Raw genomic sequence first — 12701 nt, forward strand, 5'->3', positions numbered from 1 at the left:
GCATCCCAAAGCTTTTTCTCTAGACGAGAGGACATGAGATCTCAGCCTTGAAGTGTGTGCAGGTGCTTACTAGACAAAGAGTAGGGGACACGGCACTTCAAGCGGAATAAACGGCAGGAGCCAGATCCGCGACAGACGAAAACAGACTATTCAAGCAAGCAAAGACACTGACCAACCAAACCTGGGAGGTGAAAAGGAGGCATCATTTTTGGCCTTAAGGTGTTCGGTTGGCCAAGTCAGAACTTGCCCTGGTTAAGTACTGAGAACCGAAAACATAACCCAAGTCCACATGCTAGCAGCGTTCACAGGTTCTCTCCAGTTTAAGCCATACCTACTACTTGCTGGACACTGCAGTGACTGACAGGTCAAGGGACCACTCACAAAAGGGCCTCACTTAATTCTTGCAATGCCCCACCCCTCAAGGGAGGTAATTCTGTTTTGTATAGGAAGAGGCTACTTAACTATACAGAGAACAGACTGGGTAGGAGTGTGAGCAGCTACAATTACAAATAGTGGGGTTTCCCTCATAAAAGAAACCTGTAGTAGTCCTATCGGGGCTCAGTTTCATGCCCCCCTCCCTTCAGCACCTTGGTGGTTGGCCACGGCTCAAGAGCGTCACATCTTTGTAATGCTTTTATTCTCAAAGTTCTACCAGCCAGGATTTCATCATGTTCGACTTTTATGATAGTTCAGAGGTTAACTTAGGTGACTGTGACTTTTTCTCTTTTTTAGTTTGGTTTTTTGAGACAGGTTTCTCTGTTTACTCCTGACTATCCTGGAACTTTCTCTGTAGAATAAGCTGACCTCAAAACTCAGAGATCCTCCTGCCTCTGCCTTCCAAGTGCTGTAATTAAAGGCGTGCACCACCCTGCCTGACCCATTATTTCACAAATAGAAAAAAAAAAGAAAAAGAGAAAGAGAAAGAAAAAAATAAAATTGGCCCCTAACAAGTTAGCAGAGGCAATTCACTAAACAAGTCTGGAATTGAGTTTTTGTTGATAGTAGTTTAGCGAAGGCTACAGAGTCTACCCAAATCTGCTCTCCTCAGTTCTTGACATGGGACTTGGCTCATTTCTCAGTCTCTCTGGTGGGTAGGTGTGGTCATATGGATAGTGAGCCCATGGCTAGTGGGCAGTGAGCAGACTGGCGGGGACCCTCGGGGAGACAAGCATACCTCTCCAGTCTTCTTTCCCCTTCTTCCCGCTGGGACCAGGGATGAGCAGGGATGACCAGCTTCAAGCACAGAGACTGAGCTCCAGAAGACGCTGAAGCAACACGATACAGAGAACCTGTGTCCCTGAATGACCACCAGGAGCAGAGCTGTCCTACTGACCTGGTCTGCTCTCCTCAGAGAGGCTAACTCAGAACCCAGTGCTGTTATGTGAGGAAGAATGACCGCTTTGTCCTTTAAGCCACTGTGCTGTTGAGTCTCTTTGTTACAGCAGCCTAGCCTTTCACTTCAGCTCACACGACCGAGCCCCTTTCTTTGTGAATATTTAGAATGGCTTTACAAATAACCAGCCACCACTGGAGAAAACTGCATCCAAGTGGGCACTAGTCAAATAGGAAATTCCTGCCTGTAGCTACCACCCCAAGTCCTCCTCAGCTTGTGTGAAGACTATTTCATGGTTGAAACAGACTGCTTATGTTAAGACTCACTTAGCCTCTATGGAACTGACTCAATAAGCTTTTGACTATTTCTCCCTGCTGGGGACACGGCCACTGTATTCACAAAAGCTCATGTGTGTGTCTGTTGTGTAGTTAGCTTTTAATATGCTGTGATTTTTTTTGTTTTTGTTGTGCTATAGATCAAACCCAGGGCCTTACAAACAACAGGCAAGTAATTCCAGCAGCACACTGTAGCCCAGCCTTCAGGAGTTTGTATGGAATGTGTTTTAAGTGGAAAACTGCTGACTGTGGAAGGAGACGGTGTGCAGTTACCTACTGAGCATTACAACGGGGCAAACTGTGTGCACCGACCAAAGATGAACCCTTCCTCATTAGGTCTCAAAAGAAATAATTTCTTTTTAAACTTACATTTTAGAGTTTCTACCTCCTTGTATATATGTATATGTATATATGTGTGTGTGTATGTATATATGTATATATGGGCATCCATGCGGAGGCCTGAGACAACTGGCTCTTTCCCACTACCTTGAAGGTCACAGAAGATGAACGCAGGACAGGTCACCAGGCTTGGCTGGCATCTTACTGGCATCTTATAGGCCCAAGTCAGACAGCTGGAGTTAGCCTCAACTCTTCAAAGTACCTTGAGAGATTTTTTAAAATTTATTTATGTATGCATGTTCTACCTGCATGTGTGCCTACATGCCAGAAGCGGGCATCAGACCCCATTACGGATGCTTGTGAACTGCCGTATGGGTGCTGGGAATTGAACTCAGGTCCTCTGGAAGAACAGAACAGGCCTCTTAACTGCTGGGCCATCTCTCCAGTCCCAGAGTACTTCTTTTTTTAAAAGATGCTTTATGACTGTGGACATGAGTTTGGCCCAGCACCCACATGAGGAAGCTCCTTGCCACCTGTAGCTCCAGCTCCAGAGGCTCTGACAACTCTGACAACTCTGGCCCCCAGGGCATTTGCAGCAAAATGCAGGCGCGTGCACATGTGCACACACACACACACACAATTTAAAAATAAATCTTAATTTCTTCTTTTGCCACTACCTCCTTCTCCTTCTACTACTACGAGGAAGACGAGTCTAACTGCTCATTGTATGCTGGAATTAATCACCAAAGGCATTCAGACAACACCGCTGGTGGCAAACTCAAGGGACCTGGATGAAGGACCCTGCTCGTCCAGGGATTAGCTGAGGCCAGACGGCGTAGTGTGAGCAGAGCCCTTGCTAGTCGCAATGGTCCTTCCCAGCTGACCAGAGACGTGCTGGTGAAGGGAGCCCAGGTGTCCCGGCTTTCCACACTTGCTGTGACTGGTACATCCATATTCTCACTTCAGCTTCTACCTGTGCAAAGGCTGACGTGTCTCTCGGTCCCCTGATGGAAACCGAGTGGCCAAAGACTGTGTCCTTCCCTGGCCGCCTCCACCAGAGAGCAGCAGGGCGATGCGGGGCCCCAGGCCTTTTCACGGTTGCTGCCGGAATTTCATCTCCCATCTCACCGTTTCCAGTGTGAGCAGTGGGTTCAACCACCGTGCCCTGAACTTAACAGGCACTTAAGTTCCATTAGACACTGACTAGTGGGGTGCGAGAGGTAAAACAGTCTCAGATTCCAGCAGACAGAGAAGTGAGTTCAGAGAAGCCACCGCTCCTGGTATTTCAGATGGAAGGATTAAAGAGGTCTTTTGAGGTAGAATTAGTAAAACTTGTTCTTCTTGATTGTCTGCTGACATTTTTAAGGCTTTAAAATATATTTAGCAAGCCAAGTGAGGCATTTCAGAAACTAAGCTTCCTCCCTAAACAAAGCCAACACTACACAACACTCAACAGCTACAATCTGCAGGCTGCTCACCCCCCTCCCTGCCCCCAGCTAGCTGGCTAGCCGCGCTCCCCCTGGGCCTGCATCTCCCACAGTTCTCCCTCCAAGGCTGGAGGAAGATAACGTCCCTGAAGTGCTTGGCACTGTTTGACTTCACTGTAAGCACTCTGCACCCAAGATGTGGCTTTCCAGCCTGCTGATTCAAGCAATACACCGGCTGGGGAACTCAGACACAAAGAACAAGATGGCAGGGGTGCACCGCTGGCTTCTTTGATAGGAGAATATATTTATTAAGAGTCGGCTAAGAGGCCGGGCGGTGGTGGCGCGCGCCTTTAATCCCAGCACTCGGGAGGCAGAGGCAGGCGGATCTCTGTGAGTTCGAGACCAGCCTGGTCTACAAGAGCTAGTTCCAGGACAGGCTCCCAAACCACAGAGAAACCCTGTCTCGAAAAACCAAAAAAAAAAAAAAAAAAAAAAAAGAGTCGGCTAAGAGGTTGAAATCTTTCACCCTGATTTCTTTTTTTTTTTTTTTTTTTTTTTGGTTTTTCGAGACAGGGTTTCTCTGTGGTTTTGGAGCCTGTCCTGGAACTAGCTCTTGTAGACCAGGCTGGTCTCGAACTCAGAGAGATTCGCCTGCCTCTGCCTCCCGAGTGCTGGGATTAAAGGCGTGTGCCACCACCTCCCGGCTTCCACCCTGATTTCTATGTAGCATCCAAAACACATAACCACACTTTGAAGGGTTCCTTTGCTTCTATTTTGTATATGTGGGGGGGCATGTATATATGTGTGTGCATGCATGGGCAGAGGCCAGAGAAATGACCTTAAGTGACACTCCCCCTCAGGCACCAGTTTGTGTTTTGTGCGTGTGCAGGTGGGCAGACACCTGTGTGTGCATGCATGTGGAGGCGCTCTCTGACTTTAAAAAGTTAGTATTTTGTAGGTGTGTGTGCTGTGCGTGTGTGGGGGAGTCAGTTCACTACCTTACTGCGTGCATCTTGTTGGTACACGCTAGCGCCCCGGATCAGCTAGTCTGACAGCTTCACAGGACTGTCCCGTCCTCCGCGCCCATCTCTCAGGAGTTCGGGATTACAGAAGCCTACATGACATCCAGTTTTTTACATGGGTACTTTCACCTGCTGAGTCACCTCACTAGCTCCCCTCCCCCTTTTTTTGAGACAGGGCCTGTGTACCTGGAACTTATGGATTGGCTAGGCCGGCTGGCAATGAGAGCTTCACTCTCTATCCCTTTGCCCCTCAGGCGAACTCAGTCCCTGTCCTTCCAAAGCCAGTGCTCCGCTCACCAAGTCACTGACCTGCCCTACCACCACTTTATTTCCTGGTTTGTCAAGACAGGGTTTCTCTGTGTAACAGTCCTAGCTGTCCTGAAACTCGCTTTGTAGACCAGGTTGGCCTTGAACTCAAAAATCTGCCTGCCTCTCTGCCGTACCACCTCCTTTTTGGACAGTGCATCTCACTTGCCTCTAGCAGCATATACCATGCTAGGCTAGCCAGCCAATGGGCCTGATACTGTTTCTGGCTAGCCAGCCAGTGGGCCTGATAATGTTTCTAGCTCCCTAGCAATGAGATTAGAGGCATGTTGTGGGGCTGAAGAGATGGCTCACCAGTTAAGAGCATGTGAGACTCTTCCAGAGGGTTTGGATTTGATTCCCAGCAAACCACACAGTAACTCATAATCATCCGTAACTTAAGTTCCAGGTACTGGATGAAAGGAGCGCTCATGGCGTGCACACAAACACGACACACACAAGATCAGCAGGAGGCTGGCACCACGTCAGGTGGGGGTCTCATACCTGTGTGTCCAGTAATTCACAGACCCAATTTGTTCATGCTGTGCTATTGTGTGGGTTGTTTTGGTTTCACTATGGCCTGGAACACACGATTCTTCTCAGATGGCCTTCCAAGTGCTGGGGTTCTAAAATTACACCCTTGAGAGATGCTCCTTCTTCCTCATTTTTTTTTTTGTTTGTTTTTTGAGACAGGATTTCAATGTATAACAGTCCTGGCTGTCTTGGAACTCATGTAGACCAGGCTGGCCTCAAATTCTGAGAGATCCACTTGCCCCTGCTGCCTCCCAAGTATCGGGCCACCATGCCCAGTTCAAGATGCTCCTTCTTGCATGATTCCTTCTTCTCCCGTTTACACTGAAATCTGCAGTCTCTCTGACCTTAAGTACTCTTGGTACATTGGCTGGTTACAAGGATGTTCCTAAGATTCCCCAAAAGCAGACCGACTGACATCTCTCTGTTCCCTCTGGCCCACGCCAGGGTCTCACACAACAGACCTGGAACAAACGCATCTGAAGAACTACAGCTTCCGGTGCAGAGCTCTCTAACGGAATGATGGAAATGTTTTGAAAACTGTAGCGCTGACACCCAGCACTGTGAATGTGGAATACCGAGCAAAACATCAACACACTGATCCTATGCTCTACATAAATGAACAGAAGGCTTCAGATAACAAACCCCCAGGGAAAGACCCTGCAGGAGAATGAGGAGTGGGAGTGCTGGGTATATGCCGTATCTATGCTGAATGCAGAGCTGGAGAAAGAGCTACCACACTGACAACAGGGCACACTGTGAATAAACTAGAGGCTTTGGCAAACCTTTTTATTTACATTTCAAAAGAACGTATAGCTTTCTGCCCTAGAAAGACAGCAGCGCCAGCCATTCTGCACGGGAGCAGCTAGCTCAGCAGACTCAGATTCTTTCTTTAGTCTTCAAGACCTGGGTCACAACCACCTCCGCCTGACCCCTCCGTCTTCTGAGACTCAGAGCTAGGACAGCTCGCCTCGTCGTCTCTCTGGGCTGCTCCTTCCTGCCGTTCTCTCACATCCAGAACTCCTGACTGTGCCTTACAATACTTCAGTCATTGACAAAAGCATCTGGAAGCGAGATATTTTTAGCCAGCACCCGGGACAAGAACTCTTTTTTAAAGGATGTACTGAATCTTGGTATTCACCACTAAAAAAGATCCTCAAGTAGAAAATGTGCAATCTGTGCCTCTTTCTAAAATAAAACCTTTAAGGTTCAAAGAAAAAAAAAATCCCACCCTGCACTACATCACTAGCAGACACAACAGCCACACAAGGGCTGAAAGGCCTGCTGCTCCCACTGCAGGTCATACCACAGAACAGAAGATAGTGGGACCTTCTGCCCAACCCTCCTCCAGCCAGGCGTGGGACACCAACACTCCTCTCTCTCCTGCACTTGATCGCCACATCTCTGCAAACGCCACCAGGCACGTCTCTCAAACCCTGGCTTTCAGCTCTTGCTCATGCTGCCCTGGGGACTTCCCCTCTTCAGGTTCCGGGTCACAGTCTGGGGAACTACTTTGGGTTTCTATGGGAGTGACAGCATCTGAGTTCAACTTTCTTCTTTTCTTCAATCGGTGCAAGTGAGATTTGGATTTTATATGTGCTGAGAAGACAAAAACCAAATAAACAAAAGGATATCAGCTTTCTAGAGTTCTAAAAACAAACAAAAAATAATAAACCCAACCAAACATTTGAATTTAACTATACAATCTTTTTCTTTAACTATTAATAAATAACAGAGTAGACACGTTTGCTCGAGACAAGGCCTTACTCTGTAGCCCAGACTGGCATTACGCTCAGGCTCCTGCCTTCACCTCCCAGCCTGTGCTGCACACTGGCTGAGGCTCTGCGGGGCAGGCCAGCAGTGAGCGTACCCAGTCCACCGCGGCACAGACCCGCCAAAACTCTCACTCTTACCCAATGACTATCTCATACAGGCTCATTTTTACTATGCTGTTCTGCAAGAATTATCCTCTGGGAACACCTAAAGAGAGGGATGGCTGGGCTAATTTTAAAATTTATTTAGTTACTTAATTGTGCATGTATGCAAGAGTAGGAGATTGCTTGCTGGCAAGCTTCTTTACCCACAGATCCTAAGCTAAAATTCTTTTACACATAGCAAAAGCATCATTTTGGGGGAGGTAGGGGCTGGAAGTATAAGTAAGGAAATAAACTGAGGAAATTTGTGTGGGAAGAAGAGGCAGCTTTATTCTCTAGGCGTAAGGCAAACCTGGGTTCTGGGCTGCTTTCCATGGCAGCAGGAGACGGAGCAAGGACGCGACAGATGGCACTATAGAAGGCTCACACAGCCAAGCTCACAAAGGCTCACAAATGTTGCTTCTCTAAGGCTCTCCCCAAAGGACATTCGACAAACCGAAGCACTAAGTTTCCTTCACAAAGCAATCAGACGCCCTCTCTCTTCCCCTTTCATCATTATACACCACCAACAACCAAGGCTTCTTCTGCTGGATGGGCACACAGTCGCCCCCAGTCTCTGACAATGGGGTTTATTTTGTCAGAGATGTCAGTTAATAAACCTAATCATTCTATGGGCCGATATGGAAAGAAACATCTACTCTGAGAATCCAAGCAAAACTGTACTCTGAGCAGGCTTCCTGTAGCTGGATCAGGCTAGCTCAGGCTAGCTCAGACTAGCTCTCACAGCTTTTTCCCCACCTACCATCACAGTTTGACAAGTTAGCCTGAGAGTGCTACAAAGACCCCCTCGGCCTCTGAGGACCCTGTGCACACCTGCTCCCTCCCAGCTGTGCCTCTGCTCCCACACAAATGGAGGGCGAAGGTCTTCTGCACTTCAGGATATGGGGCAATTCTCTAGTCTGGGAAAGGTTCTCAGGAATCTGTCCTGTTACAAAGCTGACTCCAGCATTCAACTAAGTTTTAAGAAGTGTGACTCCCCCAATTTAGAACCCATGACACCCCCCCAGAGCCCCCATCTATCCCCACCTGCCCATTCCCGGTCCCCGATGATGATCCGGTCACACAGGTCACACATGTGGTGACTTCTCTTGTTCTCAGTTTCATCATACGCCATCTTCATTGGCATGGCTGTAGGTTTGTGACCCTAGAGAGCAAGGGGAAGGACATTCAGCTCAAGAGATTTGGGGACAATTCTCTGATATTAAGGGGAGTGGGATTTTTCCAAGATTCCTTTTTCATCCCCCAGAGAACAGGTGGGCTGTTAACAGATTTTAGCAACAACCTTTCTAAACGTGAAAGTTAAAACAAGCTCCGGGAATTTAAAAGCAGCCAGCTTGATGCTTTACTTCACTGAAAAGAGATTTGGCTCCCCAAATTAGCAGCAAGTGTCAACAGAAGAAAGTCCTTTGCAAACCTGACAACAGACCATGCCTCCTTAATAGTCACCTGGATGAAACTCTGTACTATATTGACAGCAGGTTCCAGAACAGACTCTTCCCACTTTGAAACATCAGATACTTCTAAGCCATATACTGGGGGGACACTGGGACCAGGTCCTAATGATGACAAAGAAAAGTTGTGTGAGCCTGGACTATGAGACCCAATCTACTCTGTTTCCAGGACTCTTAAAACCCTCAGGAGGAACACACAGGGCCAAAGGGGTGACATTCTGACCATGTTATTCATCCTACTATAAATATGAGCCACAATCCCCAAGACCCACAAGCTTGACTTGTATGCAGCCATCATGCCTGACCATGCAAACAGACTCAAGAGCAGAATCTTTGACCAGTAAGGAAATCAAAATGGAATCACAGGTCTTGTGCCCGCTGTGCGGGCTGTTGTGATAGAAACAGCACTTCACAGGAGGAACTAAGCAAAGAGCCCTGAGTGAGGGCCTGCTCTAAACTTTATGTCATTGATAACATTTGGATAACCACAAGCATTAACCAATGCACCACTGAACTCAAGAACTAGTCTTGGGGCTGGTCTAGTTGAATCTCACTCTGACCTTCATGACTGTTTCTTTTCTTTTTTTTTTTTTTTTTTTTTTTTGATTCAGAGACATACGTGACCCAGGCTTTCCTCAAACTCACTGGGTACCTGAAGTTGGTCTTGGACTCATGATCCTCCTGCCTCTCTACCTTCCAAACAATGGGATTAAAGTCATGTAGTACAATGCCAGGTTCCTAAACACCTTCTTTTAAGAGCCATATCTAAGGGAGGTTTCATGTGTCCTCGTGAACGGACACAAGGCTGGTGGTATGGAAGAGCAGACACCCACCCACCTGGGCCAACTGTGCTGTGATAGTTTAGCTTCAGTTCATCCACACTCTACAGACACACTGCACCATCTCCACAGCTAGGTGAAGTCAGTTACTTGAAGGCAAGAAGCATTGTCCCATGGACAAAAAACATCAAAGGCATTGGGATGCCAACGGCTGACAGGTGCTGGCCTTTTGAGTGTGCCAACCACAAATAAGATTCTTCATAAGCCGGACTGGCCTACACCTGCCAGCACATGGAAAGGTGAGACCAGGAGGGTGCAGGCAGTGCCCACAGCACACCTGGCCTTAGTTAAGCTCTGCACCTGTTTCTAGGCCACTCTACGTTTTCCTTTCTCCTCTAAGTCCTTTGTTGGGCCTCTGTGCCCTGTCTAAGCACCTTTCAACAAGTTCTCGGCTCCCAGCTGCTATTTCTGGCTTGGGTCCAAGGCCAAGCTGGGGTGGGGAAGTCCCTCTGGCTCTCTGCCAGACCATATCCCAGAAGACTAGCCTTGCCCAATCAAATGTGGCTCCTGACTTACAGGGCAGCTGTGCCTTTCTCTCTGACACCAGAACTGTGCCTGCACAGAATGAGGTTGCAGGCAAATGACACTGTGCCATTAACCCCTCCTGGTTGAGAGACAGGAGTTACTGTGGCCTTACCACAAGAGGAAGTTCCAAACTATCACAAAAAAGCCTTTTGTTTCAGACTTACTGTCAGACTTGGGAAGGGAAGCTGCAGTTGAAATCTGTGGTTCTGAACCTCCAGTTCAGCTGAGACTAGGCTGGGATCCCCACTACTTATCAAGACAGGCAGAAAAGGGGAAATCGAAAGAAGTGGCACCATGTATTAAGGTGTTCATGGTCAAGGGCACCGAAGGGCAAGGCTGGAGGCTGTAGCTGAAGGCTGAGGTCTGCTGGTAAAATCAACCGGAGATGACGCAGAAGAGTATTCTAAAAGTGTCCCCAGGATAAACTAGAGTTCACTGCAGTTAAATCTATCTCCTTTTAGCTCATAAGCACACAACTGGGGACCTGGGGGCCTGTACGAATGCTGGTTAGCCAACAGCATAGCTCAAAGAAACATGAGCCTAGACTTAAAAAAGGCAGGCCTGTATTTGGGCTCTATTGCCTTCTAGTTGGGGGTGGGAGAAGGGAGTTACTGGACTTTTGCTAGGTCTTCTTCATGTTCTTACCTGTGAAATAAATGAAGCCTCAATACAACTATTACAGCACAATATTTGGTGACAGAGACAGCGTGAGACTTTCCTTCCCTATCCCTTAAAAGTTCTGTCCAATTACAGTGTCAGCTGAAGCAACTCAAGTACCCACCGTGTATCTGACCACAAAGATAAAGAGAGGGTAAACAGAGAATGTTGTATCCTTTCTATTAAAGATCACCAGACCCAGGACCATTTTAACTAGGAAAGCTCCCGGCAGCGTTCTGCCTGCTCTCAGGTGTAAAACAGAAGCTGGAATTGGAGCTAACGCCCAACCTGCTCACATGTTGCTGTCTTGCTCTTCTAACCTGTCCTTACAGCCACCACTTTCTGCTCAAGGAGTAAGGAAACTCTTCAATGGAAACTTATCTGGTTTTTCCCAAGACATCACCAGATAACACCCCTGAATAATATTCTATGCAAAAGACCCACCTGTGGTCTAAATTCTCAGGACAGATCTAGAGACTATTGTTCATGTGCTGAGTGAGAAGATACCAATGTTCTGCCAAAACGGATCCAGAAGAGAAGAAGAGAAGTGGGACTTACTGCTCAAAAATCGGTTTTTAACCCATCGGTTTTGCTTCCGGGCGTATCTCTTAGTTACTTGTTTCAGAGCCTCGATACCTGGAAGATACAGCAGACACAGTGGTATCCAGGTGAGCATTTCTGTCTGTCAGGAGACAACCCCTCCCAAGTCAAGAGCAAAAGAAATGAGCACACTGTTAGACTTCACAGACAAAAATCTCAGTGTTTAGCTGGGACTCTTCTAGCCTCAGCCCAGACTATCACCCAAGGATGTCCAAGACTAGGTTAGATGGAGGAATTCACACCTTTCTTTAGAAGCTGGTTACTAGTCTCTGGTGTGCATTTTCCCTCAGTGATCAGGTACTCGTGAAATTCCTTGAAGCCAATTGACTGGAAGATACCATGTTGATAGTCCTGGCTGGGAACAGGAGAGCATCAGCAGTGAGCCACAGCCTCTGAAAACTAGCAGGGGCCTTGGATTGATGTTATCTCATTGATGAGAAAAGTGAATGTCTGAAATTCTCCCCTTCCCACCCCACCAGTCTCCAGGTTACTTTCTTAAAAGTAACTTCTGGGAATGCCTGAAGAAAAACAAATTACTCTTGTAACAGGTATAGAATAAACCTCCTTCAATGAGCCCTGCCAATGCCAAGGCTGAAGACTGGTAAGTAGATCCAAAGCCAGTGTTATGTCTACGGTCTTGCAACTATGGGCAAGCAATGGAGAGTAGGTCAGAACAGCAGCCAAATCCTCACCTATTTTCTGAAATGTTCTTAAGATTATAGCGCCTGTGAAAATCTCTCAGCTCCTCCAGGAGTCCGGCAGCGAGCATGGCATCCACTCTCTTGTCCAAGCGTTCATCTAGAACTTGAGCCAAAACAGCCCATGAATGAGCAGCACGCGGCAGCGGCTGACACTCACATGGCGAACTGAACAGGCTGCCCCAATACGGGGTTTATCCAAATGAAAGAATTCAGATCTCAGAGTATATAACAATTCATATTTATTTATTCATATTTGTATTTACTTGTACTTTGGATTGTGCATAGCAAAGCAAACCAGAATGAAGCACGTGCCTTAGCTGGAATGGAGGGCGAGCACTTCACTATGGAGACTGCACATCCACTGCTTTTCAAAGTGTAGACCAGGCTGTCCTGGAATTCATTGTGTGGAGTGGGTGGCCTGCAACTCACACAGATCCTCCTGCCTCTGCCTCCCAAAAGCATGCACCACCATATCCAGGGGTTGACTTTTCTTAACTTCTGTCCTTTTTTTTTTACTCTAACTTTGTTATTTCATTTCAGAACCCCCAGATGACATCTTGGTGCATCCTGAACTACCAAGTGGGTAGAACATCATTCAGACGCAACAGCCAGGCGTGGCTCTGCCATGAGTCAAAGCCATTAGTTTATACTGAACTGCAGGGTAAGGTTTGATGTTAAACATTTCATTATGGAAAAGTTACATT

At 47.3% G+C, this 12701-nt stretch overlaps 1 protein-coding gene across 3 annotated transcripts in view; it reads right to left on the bottom strand.

Annotated features, from left to right (window-relative positions):
* Positions 1-5940: 5940 nt before the first annotated feature.
* The window catches only part of Trit1 (tRNA isopentenyltransferase 1), a 47557-nt gene continuing 40796 nt past the window's right edge, over positions 5941-12701 (bottom strand). The window contains exons 6-11 of one of the 3 annotated variants that reach the window (XM_057785344.1): positions 11989-12100; positions 11539-11651; positions 11255-11332; positions 8671-8780; positions 8251-8368; positions 5942-6889 (exon numbers count right to left, since the gene is read on the bottom strand). In XM_057785344.1, the coding sequence (XP_057641327.1) occupies positions 6720-6889; positions 8251-8368; positions 8671-8780; positions 11255-11332; positions 11539-11651; positions 11989-12100 (701 nt within the window). In that variant the 3' untranslated portion in view covers positions 5942-6719. Of the gene's footprint in view, positions 6890-8250; positions 8369-8670; positions 8781-11254; positions 11333-11538; positions 11652-11988; positions 12101-12701 lie in introns of all 3 variants that reach the window. The other 2 variants (XR_009058013.1, XM_057785345.1) reach the window with 2 other exon arrangements.

This window comes from Chionomys nivalis, chromosome 11 (assembly GCF_950005125.1).
Source record: "Chionomys nivalis chromosome 11, mChiNiv1.1, whole genome shotgun sequence".
NCBI lineage: Eukaryota > Metazoa > Chordata > Mammalia > Rodentia > Cricetidae > Chionomys > Chionomys nivalis.